Genomic DNA, 19254 nt, shown 5'->3' with positions numbered 1-19254 from the left:
AAGCCGGCTGAAAAATAGATAATATATAAAACTTACTAAGACAAGAATATTTGTCTATACTTTACACCCATAAATATATATAAATTACGTGTTATCTACTTGTACCTTATAAACTAATGTTGCACGATGACAACTCGTTTAAACATAATAAAGTGTTGATTTCTTTATATTTATATTCTTTTTCTAAGGGCAAACATATTTTTTAAAGAATGACTTTGTAAGAGGGCATTTACTTAGGTAGAGTAGACGAAATGGTATACCATTCCCACCTACACATATATTAAGTTATAATAATATATACTATGAGAACCGAATGGTGTAAGTTGATTAATAACATCATAATCTATATATGGTGTATATAAGTGATTTTGTAAGTTTAACCCGGATAAGTCGATCCATGTAGGTAAAGTAACCTTGTTGTTGCCATCGATTTGCATATGAGCGAATAGACCGGAAACAAATAGTTCAATTGATTATAACCGGACGTGGCAAAACAAGTGATACTGGAGCAATAATAATCAGATGGAAAACAACCGATGCTTTTTTACAATCAAACTGACTAATAGAACAGGGTTAACAACGAAAAGTCAGTTTATCATTGGGTCTAATTTTGAAAACAAAATATATATGAGTTTGTTGTTCTAATTTGATTACCTTGTTGAATGCAATTTCGAAATTGCTTTGGATATGCATGGTCAATGAAAATTTGCATGCATTGAATTTCATTGTTAGTAAAACTGTAAAAGCATATCATCTGTGGTAATTGTAAACGACAGTAACTTCATCCTTTAGTGACAACTGACAGCTATGATCTCCAAAGGCTGCAAACATTAACATATGCTATTAACAAATAACTAGGCATTAGCAGCAACTTGAATGATCAACTGAAACTAAGTTACTACTAAAAGAGTTCTCGTAAGATTTATTACTGCGAGAAGCTAGTGTTGATGGCAACCAAATAATCGTCAATCGCTTTAACCACCAACTGGCATACGTTTGACTAAGAGTTGTGTCATACTGTCATTTTAGCATACGTTATGACAGTTCTTGTCACATTTTCATTACATAGCACTTATGCGAGCTTGTATGTGTTTATCTTTAAATTATCTAATTGAGATTCCAAAAGTACCATTAAAATATTTCTACCCAAATTATTCCAAACTATAATAAAACCTACAATTTCAATATCCATTTTTATTGTATTGTATGATGAACATATGGGTTGGTTTCTAAGTGACCAAAAATTGAGAGAAAAGAATCGAAAATGAAAAGGATAACTCTTCATAAATTTGGTTTATTTCACAAAATGAGTGGTTGAGCTCTCTCTATGTTGGTTTCATATTTGAAATGAATTAGCAAACTTCGTAATATTAAAAATAAAAGGACCCAGTTACAACAAAGAGACAGGTAAGCGGGCAACAAGCTGCGTCGCCACCCCCTTTTGAATATCAAAACCGATCCTATCAAAAATAAAGTTATCATTCTTCGGCGTCGATGAGTTACTGTGCACGACCCGCTGAACTCTTTTTAGAAACGTAGCAGCATCTGGGGCAAGAGACCCAAATGTGTCAAAAGCAAAAGGAATGAAGACGTGTTGATTCTCCACACACGCCTTCTCGTGCTTAGCAATTTTTCCTGCTTCTGCCTTTAGCACGGCATGCCTAGCAACAAACCCGGTGTCCCTAAGCCCGACAAGAGGGGACACCCCAGTAAGGTCCACATAAGCATGCTTTCCCTCCGCCCACCCAAACACAAGAATGTCCGCTGGTCGGAGAGTAGACCTTCCTTCACGCGGATCCGACAAGAAATTCACAGGAGCCTCTTTTCTTGCCGAGATTCTCGCCCGTTTTAACACATCACAAAGGACATCCCTGACCAAATCATGTCTATATGTAAACCCGGGGAGTTCTTTGCAATGAACCGCGTGTTCACCAAAATTATCTAAACAAACCTTACGGCAGACCGGGCATGGCTCATCAACTGGGAACAGGGGGATCATTAAACGATATTTAAGAATGGCTCGGTACTCCACTGCTGACATGTGTTGGCCTAACCCTTCGATTGGGGTGACAGTAAAAAAGTCTTGAGCATGAGGAGCCTGAAGACATTCTAATACCGCTCTTTGACGAGAGGACATGCCAAACTTTTCTCCCAAACTTTGGACGGTTTTACTATAAAGGGCACTCGCCAAAGCATTTTGGGCTTTAGGGGGGCGGTGTCCTTATTAGCGAACCCGCCAAGATCAAAATCGGGAATAGAGTTGTGCAAATAATCCATCGCACACCCAAAATCGGTATCTAACCCATCACCACCACAATCACGCAAAATGTGGTCCTGTAACTTCCAAGATTGTGCTCTCGAGGCGACGAAAGCATAGGTGGAAACATCCTCAGCTGAATATAACCCTAAACCACCGAAATGGATAGGGAGAGAGGCTAGTCTCCACTGAAAATCCCCAAAAAACGAACCCCCACACACCACAATATCCTCAATCGCCGCTCGAAGCCCTTTGTCAAAAACAGAGACAATTTCCTTAACAAACATAGGCTGACATGTTCGGAGTCCGAACAACAATTTAGCCACCCCCATACATGAGCGAAGCAAGAGAAGCTCACATTGAGGGTCACGCAGATGAGTAAGACATCTCATTAGTTCCACGGCTCTTGAAGCTCTGGTAATGGCCAAACTACTGATAAACCCAGCATCCCGGCTAACCGCACCTCCAAGGAGTTGTACCCCTAGCTCCGGTCTCCCAATCCCGATAGGAAATAAACCTGTCTTTTCCTTTACCCTATTGCACGACGACCAGTATACTTCTGTCTTTACAAATATCACATACAAGTTGGCCATTTCTGGTGGTACCGATACTATTATGTTTGTTAGTACTATATCAAGCATACATGAATAAACTTCCTTTTGTCTTTTATACTTTGGATATCAAGCTTATAATTAAAGCCGACTTCAAATTATTTGTTTTCTAAACTTGATTACCAGACTTTCAACTTTTGTCACAAAATATTTTTTTGACAGTAGTGTGTGATAAACCAGAGCCGTTACTGGCCAGTCTCCCGCTGCAACTTGCTAATTTAAAACAACTATCGAGAGAAAGAGAGAGAGAGTTTGGATCCTTTCGAGTTTCCAGTAAGACGTTAGGATTCCTTCGTGAACCAAGTTTAAACCGCAATGCTTGAGGTGTTTAATATGTTGTTTCTATAAATTAGAAGAAAATAAAAAAAACTTTACCGACGTTATATTTATTTATTCAAAGGAAAAACTACAGAACAGAGACAAAAATCTAGAAACTCTTCCTCGTGATGAGTCGACCCCACCTTGATACTCGAGCCTTTCACTTTTTCATCTCTAATTTTATTATTGGATTCTGCTTAACCCATAAACTGAAATTGAAACATAATTAATAAAATAATAAAACAAATAGGTAATACCTTATACCATGCTCAGGTTATGATTTTTTGATAGCTTATTCTAATAGTTTATAGATATATGTGTAGAAATAATTGAATTAATCATACCAAAATCAAACTAATCTGTATACTTTTTTAACTAATAATTTGTTAGATAATCTTCTTTGTATAGTTATAGGATTGTTAATATTTTATTTCATTCAATATGTAATTAGATTTATTAATTGAAAGTGATTTAAAAGCCGACATGTAGTAGATCTTCTGGTCTAATGACATGAGAATGACGGTTAAGACTTAAGATCTTATAGTGTTAGTTCGAAACTTAACTCAAAGAGGCTTTCCCACAATGGTAGGTTTTCTTCTTGATGGTGTTACTGGGTGAGTCAGACCTAGAACGTCAAAATAAGTGTAGAGACGGTTAACACCCTGTCTCGGGTGGTCTAACTCGTGTATTAGGAGTAGTTCCAAACGTTGTTCAAAAAAGGAGTTTAAAAGCTGACAAGGCGACAACTACTAGATAGTTGATAGCTAATCGAATTTATTAAACGATCCCTTTCAATAACCAAATTAATCAAAATGCTTATGGCCAGAATCATTCATTGCATGTAACCATCTAAAACGGATTTAGAAAAAGACATCCCAAGACTACGTTGTTTTACAAGGCGAACACGCTAACTCGCTAATATTAAAAAAAGTGAATATAATTATTTTATAGATGATTGAGTGTATATATAATAAACTAATCATACTTCAATTAAATAAAAGAAGTATGGGTATAAAGATAAGCAGCAGCTAAGCTAACCTCCTTTGACAAATGATGCCACCTTGCACGTTCTAATAAAGAATCTACTATGTTGTTTGTAGCTAGCATACACATAAACAGCTTGTACATATGTAGATACAAGTTAGTTGTATATATATTTATACACATATGTAATATGTAACACCTGTTTAGGGTGGTTTGTTGAATGTTGGTATGAGTTGGTAAAGGTGTTTGTTTACTTTAGTTGTTATGATTCTTTCTGTAAAGTTCTTCAATCTCAACTTCCTCACAATAATGGATCATAGATTACACCTGGAAAAAAGTTATGTACTTATGTATAGATAGATATCATACGATGGATGAAGGAATATTGGTTTATGTTATGGGATTTGTTTATAACAAGTTTGGGAGATTGATGTCTCGGGTTCATTGATATAAGTTTAAATTACAAGAGAGACGGGCATATTCTAAAAACGGAATTATAGTTTACACTTTAAGTATAATATAAAGGGACACAAATGAAAATAATACCTCATGTGCATAGGGATTGCACGGAGACTGTATGTCGTTATGTGACATGTTATAAAATTATGAAATACTCGTGTAATGAAATGTCTTTTAAGTGAATCAAATATATACTTTACTTTTGACTGATTGAGAGGCTTGTAGCCTTTTAATAAAATTATTAAGAGGCTATGCTACCATACAATTGGTTACACAAAACAATATTTATTGTTTAATAATTTAAATGGATGCAAAGTATTTTTACGAAAATTAAGGTTGTGCTTAAAATTTTTAAAAAAAGTATTTATTATAAACAAAGCATTGTTGGCAGTATAGAAGTACTTTTAGTACAGGTTAATAACATATATACGAGTTTAAGGTAAATATTAACAGTTAATTAAAAGAAAAGAAATAAATCGTATAGCCACTTTATAATATATTATATAGAAAAAAAGGTAATTATTAAATAAAGAGAGCATCACCGTCAGACGGCAACTTTTATAAAATGAAGAGCAGAAAGCAAAGTACGCCTTCATTCTGTTTTTTACTTTCAAAACTCAATCATTTGTGTGTCATGCTTACGATTAAATACACATAAAATCAAGAAACTTCTACTTTTTAGGATTTGATTTATTCTTATATTTATGTAAGCAGTTAGTAGTTAAATAGTGAGTTTTAACATAACTGACATTAAGGAGAAGTGAATATTTGAGTTATAAGTCATAAGGTCTTAAGTTCAAATCTAATATCGACCTAGTTTTATCACAGTGAGTCTTCAGGCAGCGGATTTTATTCGTTTAAGCTATTTAACGCTGTCTGCGATAACGGGCGTATAGAGCCGCATTTTGCCACTAGTTACCCCATATAACCAAGTTTTATTCGTTTATCATTTAAAAAAAGTTAATTTGTGAGAAGTCACATAATAAAATGACAACTATTCACTTTAACTCTGTATCTCTACTTGTTTCATCCAACACATTGTTGAGCCGATAAGCACTACTAGAAAAATGGCCGGAATGAAGAGAAGAACATTAGCCATTGTTTTCATAGCATGATGGTTTATTTAAAATGCTCGGAATGAAGAGAATTTTGGACGACACGGTGATAGTAAAGAACCTTTTCTGAATTCTGTTAATTCAATTTCTTATGTTGAGATGTTATAGTCTTAGTAATGTTAGAGTTTCTTGAACCGAGTGATTGAAAATTCCATTTTTTGCATGTAATTGTTTGGTTCTTGTTCATGGGTTAATTATTTGCTAACCAGGTGCGTGTTTATATCAAGTTTGCTTTTCTTAAATAACGTAGAGAAATATATATTTTTTAATTTGACATTAGTTAACACTTCTATAACTATACCTAAAATAAATATGTAATTATTTTCTCTCTGTTTATTGATTTGATACTATTAGGTTAATAACATTATCAACCTCTAAATGAAAAAGAAAGATTTTGTATTTAATTCTTTTTGGCATTATTAGTCTCACGGTACTGTAGTTGTGACTTGTGACCATATTGAAATAAATGTTTAATAAAAAAACTCAACGTCATACCATCACTGGGATCTTATGTTGGCTAACTAAATATCACAGAATCTTGGCCTTTCAAAACAACATATAATAGATAAATAATATACAAAACTATTTTATTGTTTACTGCTATGTAAGCTGTTTTTCTGCTCTATATATTATTTGTTTAAGTAACCTGATTAATAAACCCAGTAGATTAGAAAAAATTATAAATAATAATTTGATGATTGCATAACAACATATACAAATAAGTCTTGTACATGGGGATAATAACTTGGAGAACATGAAAATCAAAGATAAATAGAATTAAAAAATAATAATATAGATAAGCCATGTACAATTTGTCTTCTGGTTCAATAGCATAGAAATGATGGTTAAGACTTGAGATTTTAGAGGTCTAATTTAAAAACAAATTGAAGGCACAGTGGTGGGTTTCCTCCTTGATTGTGTTCCCAGGTAAGTCAAGTTTGGAACGTCAAAATCAGTATGAACTGTTGACATAATGTCTTATAAAAGGTTACTTAGGTTAGTGATAGTTTCATGTAACATCCTGAAATTTCTAAAATAATATTAATTGTATTATTTAATATTGGCGGAAAAGTTTACTCGGGTAAGCAGGGAAATAATAAAATAGAGTAGGAGCTAGTATGGGTCGGGCTAGTGTTGGTTAATGGATATGGGTTATGGACTTGGGTCATGAAGGAAGGAAGGATGAGACCGTGGGCTTAAGCCCATTATCCATAATTATAAAAGCCTTAATAACCCAATTATCATTCATTTCTCATACTCCATACACCACCCAAAACACACACTTAGCTCTCTCTCATCCTACTCTCTCTCTCTAAGTCGAAACCAAGAAGAAGAAGAAGGAGAACCGATTCCCGACCCGAGGTAATGATAGTATGTTGTTGTAGAGGTCCAAACCGTTAGATCTAGTTGCGAGACAACGAGCCGACACTGTTAAACGTTGAAGTCACAAGATCCGGGTGGAATCGGGTATAAACCGAACCTAAGATGAGCTTAGGGATCACCCTAGCTCAGATCTGGATCGAACGGGACGAAAAACGGTGAAAACGGTGGCCAAACGAGTGAGATCTCGCTTTTCCGACGAGATTCACGTTTTTCCGGCAACGGCGGCGCCGGAAAGGCGGCGCCGGAGGTTGTGTCACATCATATGTGACGTCTGACGTCTGACAAAACCCTAACCCTAATTCGTTACAGAATTCTAACGAATTAGCGGTAATTCGTTAACGGAAGGGTAGCCAGTTCGTTATGGCAATTCGTTATAGTGGGAGGACGAACTAGAAGCAACTCGCTAAGTGATTCGTTAAGGAGAAATGACGAATGAGGATAACGACTCAGACCATGTTAGTTGATTCGTTACTCGTCCATTCGTCAAGGCCAGATAACGAATTAGCTCACTCAGTTCGCTAAGTCAAGATAACGAATTAGGCAGTGTTGTGATAACGAATTAGGCTTAATTCATTATAGCAATCAGTGGGCGGATTAATAATTTAAAATCGTAGTGGAAAATGTGATAAGACAATTAATAGAAATAAAATTTTTCCAAGCTGACCTGGCAGCTTAACCCCAGTCAGGGGCGCTGCCCCCGGACCCCAGTTCGTTGAGGGTTGTAAATAGACTAGAAACGGGATATGAATAGTAATAGTTAATTGATGTGTGTAATTGTTATACAGTTAGTCACGCTCAGCTAAAGGAGGAGTAACTGTTAACCGAGTTCAGGTGAGTTTCTAGCCCCATTTTCCTTGTTATGTTTTCGGGGCTGTGTGCATACTCGATGTGAAGTGTGAATACACTTACCTTAAGTGGTAAGTGTATGCTATAGATGTTATACGAGGTAGCTATTATATAATGCTTGTCGGTGCGTGAACGATCTTCGGATATTGCACGTATCGCCAAGGATAGTGATTGTCAAGTGGTTATTAGTGTGTGTAAATGTTATGATGTAACTTGGTTATTATGTAAATGATGTAATGTTATGAAGTGTGTTGTAGACAAGTAGAGGTAGAGTGTGTTAGAAGTGGCAAGAGTCTAGTAAGAGTGTTAGTGGCATGACGGTAGTACGTGGTAGGGTAAGCCTATACGTGACTTCGTTATTAAAATGGTAAAGTGGCATAACGTTATACGTTATTAAAGTGGCAAAGTGGCAAAGTGGTAGGGGTAAATAAGAGGTTAAGTCGTAAGGTGAGCAGGTTAGATAGTGGACTACGTGTCTTCGGATACGTATATAATGCATGTAGTGGTTGTATGATAAGTTGCTTGATTAACTATAACTCACTCAGCGTAGCTGACTTTTAGTATGCACGCAGGTGAATATGATTAAAGAGCTAGCATGAGGTTGCCACATGGCACGGATTGAGCGGCTGGCATCTGAAGATGAAATAAATGGTGTTTTAAATATGATGTTTATCATCATGGTTTTAAAGAAAGGATTTAATGTTTTGTAATGAATGATTTAAGTTAACATTTCCGCGAAAGTTTTAATAAACTCTGATTGTAAGAACTGTGTTTATAAGTAAATACGACGCTAAAGTAAAGCACCGGGAACGAGACCTTACGTTTCAAACAATGTTAGAAAAATAATAATAAAATAAACTACTTAAGATGGACACACGTGTGGACCTTTTCTCATATATACATCAAGTCCAATCTGCATTAACAAAAGCTTTCAACGAGTTGACACTTAAGAGTTAGGTGCATGTAACGTGTGGGATGTGTCACGATATATTGTAATAACTTGTTTAGAAATTTTGACTGAATTGTATTAGAAAGAGAAATAAAATCATATATAGAAGTCAAAACATGTAGTTTTGGTCATATTAGATTCTTTGTATTCATTGTGAAATTCATAATCAAAACTCTTGTATGTGTTTGTGATCCTTCCCAATAGACATCAAAACGAAGATACACGTGATATATCAAATAAATATGACTATCATATTTATCACATATAACGGTTTAGATATCGTGTCATTGCTCGTAGGCTAATTAGAAGCACATTGTTTAATCATATGTATAAATGAAATGCTCATTCAACATAATAGCAGGAAGCATGCATGAGCCTGTGACAATGATAATTCATAACGCTATACTCTTTTATTTGTGAAATATTGTATAGTAATTAAGTTTCTTATTCATATGATATTTTACAAAACTTTATTATCTTTGCTGTGTTTTTCGTAGTCTTGAAATTCATAACAGCCAAACTTAACAAATGTATTCACCCAAATAAACCTACAAACTAACTTGCACATCAAGAATGGGGAATTTATATATATATATATATATATATATATATATATATATATATATATATATATATATATATATTACTAGTGTAGCTTTTCAAATATACTAGAACTCTTCGAATGACATATTAAAACTAAACAACATATAAAAGTTTTCTCTCCGATGTCACTTGACCATTGTAGCGCAAAGCCTAGTCCTTGACTTAGATATCCGGAGATGACTTGGAAGAATCCGATTAGCTCATAACACTAAAATTTAAATGTATTTTTTTATTTACTTTTATATACACTTAAGCACATGTGATATTTTTATTATTTCATACGCATGCAAAAGAATTCTTTTAGTCGTTTGGCTTTAAAATGCATGTATAACTTAGGTTGGAGCTATTAAGACGTTAAAAGAAGTATGCAAGTACTAGGCATGTGTTGATTCATCAATTTGAAAACATTTTTAGTTGGTTCTAGACAATGTCAAGATAGTTCAAGAATAAATATAATTATCATGTTTATAGAAATATTTAATTAAAACAAATACATATTTTAATTATAGTTGGAAATCGTTATTAAATTATATAGAATATATATATAGTGATGGGAACACATGAACCACCAAAGTGCCGGTGGTATAATGGGGGTCATCTTCTTTCTCCTAAAGTTATCACCAAATATTTTTATTGTCTTTATCACAGGATTAAAGAAGAACCTCAATCCATATCTTCATCTACAAGAAAAACATTTTTTTATTCCTTTTCTTTTGTTTATGATATTATCTATTGCTTTAACTCTTTTAAGTCTACTATTGGACTTGACCCAACTACTTTGGGCTAACTGATTGTGGTAACCAGCACCATGTTTTGATTCTAACTTGTTGAAATGGTTTGGTCGAGTTTTCAAAAGAAATTTATTTATTTATTTATTTTGTCTATTTATAAAAAAATATCAAATAAATTAAGTCAAAAGGTTATGAGCACTTTAAATACTTTTCTAGACAGTTTTTTTTTTCACCTTGATGTATACAGTATCCTAGTTCTATATTCTAAGTAGTGAGTAGTATCTTAAATGTTTAGTTCGTTGAGATTCAATATAACTAAAATTTGAATTTTATGTTTTGACTTTTGACTAATTTGTTAGGATATGAATATGAATTCAAAGAGTATCATATAAGAAGGAATTTGAATTGAAATAAATTATCTGAGGTTTTTTAGTCGTCACTAGCCCTGTTATCGTTGCTATCATAGTCATAGCTCAATGACCACCCATATTTTTGCCATCAACCGTGCAACCACAGCCAACACTACCATTTGCACACCACCATTAAAAGCCGCTACCCTCATTGTCGTCAGACCCTCAACGCCACCCCCACCAAGTTACCATTACCTTCATACCATGTACATATTCCAACTTCTTTAAACAATATAACAAACCAACCATATTACAAATGCTATTTCAAATTCCAATTACTTTAAAACATCAATTCCAAATATTATTCTTTTAAGTTTCAATTCTTAAAAGAAAAAAAGAATTGACTAGTCTTAAAGTTCCAACTAAATAAAAACATGAAATATAAACATGAAAACATGGGCAACACGTCTCATGAATAAACTTGTCTTTTAAGTTCCAACTACCAGAAAACATCAAGAGTACATAAACATAGGCTACAAACACATGTTTAACACGAAATGTTTTGCAAATAAAGAAAACAAGACAACTAGAACTTGAAACAACAATCAATCTCCACTTGCACATCCCTTGCAACCACAATGCACACACTCAATCATCTTCTCTTCCCTTAAATGTTTCGGCACTCTGCAAACACACGTGGTGTTGAAATTGTGATCGCGTGGTTGAATGCACCTTAAACAGCAAAGTCTTTCATACCCGGGCTGAAATTCAAACACAAAAACAAAATAATGCATTGTAAAATAAAATGTATGTTTGATTTATTGCAAATATGTATATAAAAAAACAATAACTTGCCTTTTTCCATTTAGCAATAATATTGCGATCAGCATACCCTTGATCCAAACAAAACTCGTACAGCTCAGCAGAAATTTCTTTTCGACGATGATAAAGATCAAAGATGTAACGACTCTTTTGGTGTGAAATTTTGAAGATTGGCCATAAGGCCTCGCATTTTCTCTTTCCGTCATGTGGATCATTCTCAGCTGTACATTAAAAAACAAGTATAAAAAATATTTACTCAATTCATCATATTAAATAAAGCATAGCATTTGATTTTAAACATTGTTTCATAATATAATATTAGTTCAGTGAACCGTTTGGGAGGAAGCTCGTTTATTTAATAAACGAACAAGCATTTTTGTTCATTTAGCTAAACGAATGAACATGAACACATGTCTCGTTTGTTCATTCATATTTGTGAACGTTCGTTTATGCTAGTTCGTTTACATTCATTTATGTTCGCTAGCTTACATTTGTTTTATGTATTCATTTAAATTGTTACGCCCATTACAATTTAGTCTAGTTTTATCAATTCAAAATCTCATATATTAAAATTCAGTTTTATTACCTTTATAGGCCCAACAGAACGACAAATTAATATTCCAGTTTATTTTAATTGGTGTTTGCTAAGTTATGTTCATCTGTATTCATTCACCTATATTCAGTAATACTCATACGTTTATATTTGTTTACGCTGGTGAATCGTTCATTTATACTAGTAACAAACTAACATACATGAACATGCCCCGTTCGTGTTAGTTCGTTTAGTTTACAGTCCTATGTAGCATTTTAACATATTAACTGCTGGTAATAACCTTAGTCCTTCAAAACTTTACAAATCAAAGAAACTGTTGCGTATTAATATGACATCAAATGTATAAAATTAAGATTTTTTTTTTAAATATAAACCAAACCTTCTCTCATCTTTGCCTGCAATTCATTAAGAGTTGGCTCCACAAGTTCCCAGCCCTCTGGGTATTTGACCCGGTTCGTCCTCACCTTCGGCATGGATCCGACTGCAATAATCAATCCAATACATAAATTAAAACTATGTACTCCTTATTTCTTAAACAATAAAGCTTAAAAATTTATCTAATTTAAGCTACCCACAAAAAAAATCAATCTAGGGTTTGCAGATTCAAAATTAGGGCTTTTTTGCATTCGAGTTCAAATTAAGAGTAACGGGTAAATTAATGAACAATATAATTCAAGGGTCTGAGTTATATGTTACAATAAACAAATTAATCAAAAAGTATAGAAGGAATTAGCAGTTTTAGGGTTTTCAAATGCGAGTGGTAAAGGAGAATAAGTTAGCCGGAAACATAGGATAGAAGCGTTACCGGAGAAGGTATCACCGGAGCTGCAGTGGTGGTGGTTCCGTCGAGTAGAGTCGCCGGAGGATGATCGATTTAGTGGAGACTAATAAGGCGGGGGGATGAAAAGAGCGGCGATGGTCCCTTTCTATCGACTTTATTCTATGGTCTCGAGTTTCGGAGAAAACTAGTTGCAAGATATTTTATTGTGGTAAAATCTGGTTGAGATCGAATTTAAACTTAAACTATCCGATGACGTCATGACGCTAACATGCAGCTTTGGTCGCACAAGCCCACCAATCCACCATATCCTGTTTTGGTGGAAACTTGCTGCTCGAAGGTCCATTGCGAGGTTGAGATTGGATTCAGACTTTAGAGCTTGCGACCTCTAGCTCAAATTTTCACTAACATACAATGTCAGTTGAGTTAAAATTAGAGATAATCAACATAATAGCCATGTTGACTACAAAATTTAGCAAAACAGTAACACAAGTTTTTAAATTGCTACTCATTTTTATTGGCGCACGAGGATGAAAAATGGCGCGTGAGAAATGGTGGCGTAGGAGTTTAAGGTTGTCGCATGAGGTGATGTGATGCAGGGCCGTCTCCGAAAACCCCTTAAAATTTTGGGGCTAAAATAACGAGCCCTAAAATCGGTTTCTCAATTATGTAATATATAATTTGACAATTTTACTAATAAGGTTGTCACTCAAAAGCCTAAAATAAACAACTAATAAACGTGTTGCTAAAATGACTCACATAAAACACAAATAAAGTTATTTTTTATATAAAAAAAAGAACACTAATTGTAGAATTTGATCTCGGACCTTTGTTTCCATATTCTAGATAATTTTTCATTCAACCAAAGAGTCATTTTGTAGGTTTTTGTGTTAAAACAAAATTATATATAAAATATGTATATATTCTATTTTTTTTAACAATTATGGGCCTCTTGGGAGAGTTGGTCCCTCACCCTCCCCTCTCCTTGGGCAGGGCCTAATGTGTTGCGTCATGTGATGCAGGAGAAGGGAAAAAAATGGCGCAAGAGATATAGTGGTTGGCACTGGAGATGAAGTGTTGGCGTAGGAGTAAAAAGTCAAGCTTATTTAGATAGTTGAAAAACGTAAAAGCTATTTTAATAAATTTTTTTTAGTACCGCTATTTTGAAAAACTTCCCTTAAAATTGGCTTTGTATTACCAACCTTTTAAGTCGTTAATGTATAAAATTTAGTTATTGGATTTTTTTTTTGAGCTAACAACGAATAAAAGTCCGGCTATCCAGGGTAACCCAATAAAGAAAGACGACCCCATACACTCATAATTGCAAACAACAATGGGTAGCCCAATCCTACAATCTTAAGTTCCAAGAAAAACCCGTTGTCTGAAGACTTGCTATGGTAAAACTTGGTTAAAATCATATAGGTTCTCTTTGTTAATTCTTTTGTTAAACACAGAATACAAAATCCAATTGTAGCCATTTTAGAATATAGAATTCTAAATTTCTAATACTAAATAACTTTGTATTCCAATTCTATTAAAAACATTACACATTCTTTTTATTTGCATGCCACTTTTCAATGCTATTATACCACGATCGTAGATAACACAACGCCACAACACGTATTACACCAGCACAAATAACCTCAACAAACGCCATGAGATATGATCTCTGTGGAGAGACACCCGCGGTAGCAATCCTCAACATTAATCCTTCAAAGTTGCAGCATACAAAGAAAGATCCACATTTAATTCCGTTTAACGCTTTCTTCGCTACCTCATCTACTTGCATGGCACCAGAGGATGCTGCTATGATGCTTGTTATTGGTATCCTTCTCTTTAACTCTTCAACAAACACAAACATTTATCAGAACTATGTGTATGCAAAAAAACCTAGCCAAAACTGTCGGCCAAATTTTCAAGCTCAAATGACAACACCAAAACTAAACCGAACCCATAAAGAAAACAAAAAAAAAGCAACGGTTTTCAAAGACCACGCTTTTCGGTTTGAACTTTGAACCCAAAATAGACCCATGCATACCCCTAATAAAAAACATACTGAATTTAGAGAAAAGGTTGGGGGTACCTTCTGCAAGACCAGGTGTATCGGTGTCGGGGGGAAATATAAGTGAAACATGAATGTCATGGGCGATAACTTCTTGTTGAAGTGCTTCGGCCAAACCCCTTAGGCCAAACTTACTAGCCGAATAAGCCGTGTAACCATAAATGCCCACCTATTATTAAAAAAACACATCAAAAAACATAATAATATTCCTTTAGAGCATCAAAAAGACACAACAGATATATAACTTAGAACCAAAGGATGCAGAAAAAGACCAAAAGAGCAGCTCTAGCTTCTGAACAGCAAGCCTGATCCGGCAGGGTCTAAGGCACAGTGCCCTTGGCTGGAAAATTTATTATTTTGACTATTATTGTAGTATTAAAAATTCATAAGAATATGAATTTTCAAATACTACTACGTTTATAACGTAAGTTAAAATATGGCAGATTTTAATGAATATTTAAAATTCGAAATCGTTCAATGTGAAAAATGCATATAACTTTCAGATAATTCAAGTAATCAATGCCGAAATTCCCCAACAAGGTATTGTATGTTTGTGTTTGTTTTTTGAGCGGGTTATATGAGGGCAAATTTTACCTTTAAAAGAGATGAGTAGTCGACCGCTTTGACTCATTTACAAACCGAACCAGCTCAGCTCATTATTTAACAAGCTGAAATGTTGCCCTTCAGGGTTGCTAGAGGCTGCCACCCCTTGGTAGATCGACCCCGAACCCCCTTTTGCCCTTGACATCATATTATGATTTACATCGGGGTTGTTATACTCAAACACTACCCCCCATAGTGTGGTTATACGAGTCGTATAGCCCTCACATGACTAACTAATCTACGGATGACAACTTTTTCGGTACATACGGCTCGTATAGGTGCATATGGTGTCCAAATAATTTATATGGTGTGGGAATAACCTATTCCTTTACATTGATCGACAAGTCAATCTAATTACACTAAAATATCTAACATACCTGACCGGCCTGAGATGACATGAACACGATGGAAACCGGCTTCCGATCACTCCGATTCTTCATAGCCGGCAAGGCCGCCTTAACAAGATTAAAAGTCCCGATCAAATTGACATCAATAATACCTTTAATATCCTTGATATCATGATTGTCAACCTCTTGACTTGCAAAAATGCCATGATTACAAATCAAAACATCAATAGGACCAGCACTCTCAACTGCTTCTTTAACTGCTTCAAAGTCACATACATCCGCACTCACAATATTAACATCTATTCCGGTGGAAACCCGGATATAGTTTTTGGCTTCCTCGAGAATTTTGAGGTTACGAGCTAAGATAGTCACACGAGCACCTTCGGCAGCGGCTTGGCGAGCTAGCTCCAAGCCGATGCCTTTGGAGCCGCCGGTGATGAAGACGTGGCGTGATTTGATTGGGATTTTGACGGGGTGGGGCCGGACGATGAGTTTGAGGAAGATAAGGAAGAAGACGCAGATAGCGACAAGTGAAAGATACGTGTCCGACATGTTTTCCGGTGAGGAGAGTATGGTTGCAAATATTAGGTAGCGAAGTGTTCGATACAACTTTTGTCAACATGTTCCTAAACTTTGTTTTAACTTAAACACTATCATTTTCACCTTCATATTATAGGTTTATAAATAACTAAAAGTCATTTAAACTAACATTTTTATATTTTTTTTATTAGTAAATATGTCATTTAGGTTAATATAGTAATTCCCCTCGTTTTAAAACACAAATTAAAAGTTGAGTGATTTGATTAAGACAAACTGAAAGTAGAGTGACTTAATTTAGACAAAATAAAATATGAGTTACTTAATTGGAACAAACATGAAACTTGTTTACTATTTTATAGAGTTTTCCTTTATAGTGTTTTCCCTAACTTTTTAATAGATGGTATGCACATTTAGTTTGTTGTTTAATTTAGTTTTTAGATAACTTATTAATTGTTAGCTCTAACTTTAACTTTTTTTTTGTTACTTTGGTTTGGTGTAATGTTACTTTAGGTTTATACTATTTATTATTTTAATTGTATGTTTAGTTAAGTTGTTGCCTCAGTTATTCGTTTGATCATGTGGCATGCTTGACAAATTTACTTTTATTTTCTTTTAACTATACATATCGTATCGTGTTAGAAACCCATACTTTGTGAAGCTTTTGATTTAAGGAAGAAGAGGAATATTATTTGCCTAAAGGGTTAGTATTGGGGTTAAATAAGTTGAGGGAGGTTGTTAAGAGTTTGGAGTCTATAGCAAGTTGTGGTTTTGGATATGATGATGATGATGATGATGATGCGATGTTGAGGATTGGATCAAGCAGTTTGAGGAAGTTACAGGCTCTTAGGTAAACTTGGTTTCATGTTCTTGTTACTATCATGAGTTGTTTGCTTGATTAGTTGTTACAACTGATTTGAGGCACTGGGTATGTTCTTTAGCTAATGTTTCTTATTAAAATGATATTAAAAGCTAGATAATTGTAAAATGATAACTTTTCGAGTAAAAGAGTCAAGTTGATCAGCTATTGAGCCCATCTTGACATACGTCATTTAGTCATTTAGGGGATTAACGAGTCAAGACGCTCGTGAGCTACTTGAGATCCTCTCGCTAGCTAGATTAAACAAACTTGAGCTTGGACCTAAATATAAGCTTGTAAGAAATTCAAGATTGACTTGAACTTGTTTAAGTTCAGTTCAACTCAAGCTTTTAACAAGCCGATCTCGAATATGTCACCAACAAATCGCTTGTACGCCAAGTTTACACGATCACGATGGACATCTTTATAAAGAAACACAATACCCAAGAGCATATGTGTAATAACGTAGGACATTATCAACAAATTACAAGCCATTTGGGTTAAATTTGTCGCGATTCTTCTAGTAAGGTTTCATAATAAATGATGAACAACACATAAACAATACAATACTATAGAATTGAGTAAGAGTAGAATAAGAATTGAATAAACAAACCCATGTAAATATTAGTGAAATGATCATAGGCAACTTGTTCTTGAATATGATTATATCGACAACACATACAAATAGAGGATGAAACAGTGTAATTGTTTGATAACCGTCTCATAAATAGCCGCGTCGCTTGATATAACGACATACACAAACACAGGGGGCATATCTACCTTTATCGTGCAGGGCTCGGCCGACCCCAATGAAAAAAAACAAATAGTAGTATGATAGGTCTAAAATCTTGATCGATCTCTGTGAAATTTTGACACCGACCCTTGTAGAATTTTGAAATATGATGGATGATAAATGAAAAGTAGAAAAATGAATAGCATGAATAAAAAAATTTTCTTGATAGATGCCCTAATTGAATTCTAGTTATATGGTATTTTTAGAGTTTATTTTTGGCCAATTAAAAGAGTTAATATTTTTGGGCTTGAAAGTGTTTAATGGAGCTATACCATAGAGGTTTTATGTAAAAAATTTAGATATCAAAATCCATTTCTTTATTCAAAAGTAAAAAAGAAATAAAAACTAAAATGATAGCTATAAATGTAGTTTGTCTATTTATTTTATTATTCTGTTCAATTTAATATGAAATCATATAAATTCTTTTTATTTATATTTTATTTAATTTCACATTATCATCTTTTCTATTTATTATATTATATGTCTTTTTGTAACTTACTTCAATACAAAAATATCAAAACAAATATTGACCGGTATACATGTCTAGTCTAGAGTTAACAACTTAAAATGGTCAGGTGGCTGGCTGTATATCAACAAGAAAAAAATACATTCTATATACATTTATGCAAGTAGGAATTATATTTTACGTATATTTTTGGCTGAACCGGGCAAAAAAACTATATACCGATTTGACCCGACCTGAACGGGCGAATCGGAAACAAATATTATTTATATATATATAACTGGGTACCAGCCCAAAATATTTCCAACCCCTGTGTGAAAATTCCCTGGACACACTTGTTTATATAACTTGACACACTTGGGGCAAAGAAGCATGCCTAACCCATAATACATACACAACATAAATAAGTCTTGATCCAATAACAATAAAAACATAAATGACACTAAACTGATGCAACCCATAAAATTTTCAAATATTCAATAATTAGCTACGTTCGTTTCATCACATAGTTTATTTAACTTCACAAAACTTCTCAATGGTTCTATACAACGACCATTGAACAAAAAATACCACAATACGTATTACGCCAACAAAAATAACCTCAATAAGCGCCATGAGATATGATCTCTGTGGAGATAGACTCGCGGTTGCTATCGATAACAAAAATCCTTCAAAGTTGCAGATGATAGAAAACCTTCCGGATTTGAGATTTGATGCCTTTCCATGCTTTCTTTGCCACTTTATCAGCATGCATGGAACGCGAGTATGTCGATATGATGCTTGTCAATCGTGGCATCGTCTTCTTCGCTGCCACATAAAAAAAAATGTGTA

The 19254-nt window shown here is 34.3% G+C and overlaps 2 protein-coding genes across 2 annotated transcripts; both read right to left on the bottom strand.

Annotated features, from left to right (window-relative positions):
- Nucleotides 1-11075: 11075 nt before the first annotated feature.
- LOC143622828 (protein BUD31 homolog 2-like) lies at nucleotides 11076-12867 on the bottom strand. The gene is made up of 4 exons (XM_077093870.1): nucleotides 12787-12867; nucleotides 12361-12462; nucleotides 11462-11649; nucleotides 11076-11367 (listed from the first exon to the last, which is right to left on the bottom strand). The coding sequence occupies exons 2-4, from the start codon at nucleotides 12452-12454 to the stop codon at nucleotides 11212-11214; spliced, it is 438 nt and encodes a 145-aa protein (XP_076949985.1). The 5' UTR covers nucleotides 12455-12462; nucleotides 12787-12867; the 3' UTR covers nucleotides 11076-11211.
- A 1420-nt stretch (nucleotides 12868-14287) lies between these two features.
- Nucleotides 14288-16343, bottom strand: LOC143622827 (3-dehydrosphinganine reductase TSC10A-like). The gene is made up of 3 exons (XM_077093869.1): nucleotides 15802-16343; nucleotides 14843-14990; nucleotides 14288-14601 (listed from the first exon to the last, which is right to left on the bottom strand). Exons 1-3 carry the CDS (start codon nucleotides 16321-16323, stop codon nucleotides 14303-14305), a joined length of 969 nt encoding a protein of 322 aa, XP_076949984.1. The 5' UTR covers nucleotides 16324-16343; the 3' UTR covers nucleotides 14288-14302.
- Between the last annotated feature and the right edge of the window lie 2911 nt (nucleotides 16344-19254).

This window comes from Bidens hawaiensis, unplaced genomic scaffold, assembly GCF_021521415.1.
Source record: "Bidens hawaiensis isolate Kalapana, Puna unplaced genomic scaffold, B.hawaiensis_p1.1 tig00003244_1, whole genome shotgun sequence".
In the NCBI taxonomy this organism is placed as follows: Eukaryota; Viridiplantae; Streptophyta; class Magnoliopsida; order Asterales; family Asteraceae; genus Bidens; species Bidens hawaiensis.
This window is presented reverse-complemented; position numbering and strand designations above follow the sequence as displayed.

What these genes read in the sequence shown, in the direction of transcription:
- LOC143622828 (XM_077093870.1), bottom strand. Translation starts at nt 12,454, where the DNA reads ATGCCGAAGGTGAGGACGAACCGGGTCAAATACCCAGAGGGCTGGGAA. An exon ending in GCAGGCAAAGATGAGAGAAG is followed by an intron (nt 11,650 to 12,360) that starts GTTTGGTTTATA and finishes TTTAATGTACAG; the next exon opens with CTGAGAATGATCCACATGAC. An exon ending in TTATTGCTAAATGGAAAAAG is followed by an intron (nt 11,368 to 11,461) that starts GCAAGTTATTGT and finishes TTTGAATTTCAG; the next exon opens with CCCGGGTATGAAAGACTTTG.
- LOC143622827 (XM_077093869.1), bottom strand. Translation starts at nt 16,323, where the DNA reads ATGTCGGACACGTATCTTTCACTTGTCGCTATCTGCGTCTTCTTCCTT. An exon ending in TGTCATCTCAGGCCGGTCAG is followed by an intron (nt 14,991 to 15,801) that starts GTATGTTAGATA and finishes TTTTAATAATAG; the next exon opens with GTGGGCATTTATGGTTACAC. An exon ending in TACACCTGGTCTTGCAGAAG is followed by an intron (nt 14,602 to 14,842) that starts GTACCCCCAACC and finishes TGTTTGTTGAAG; the next exon opens with AGTTAAAGAGAAGGATACCA.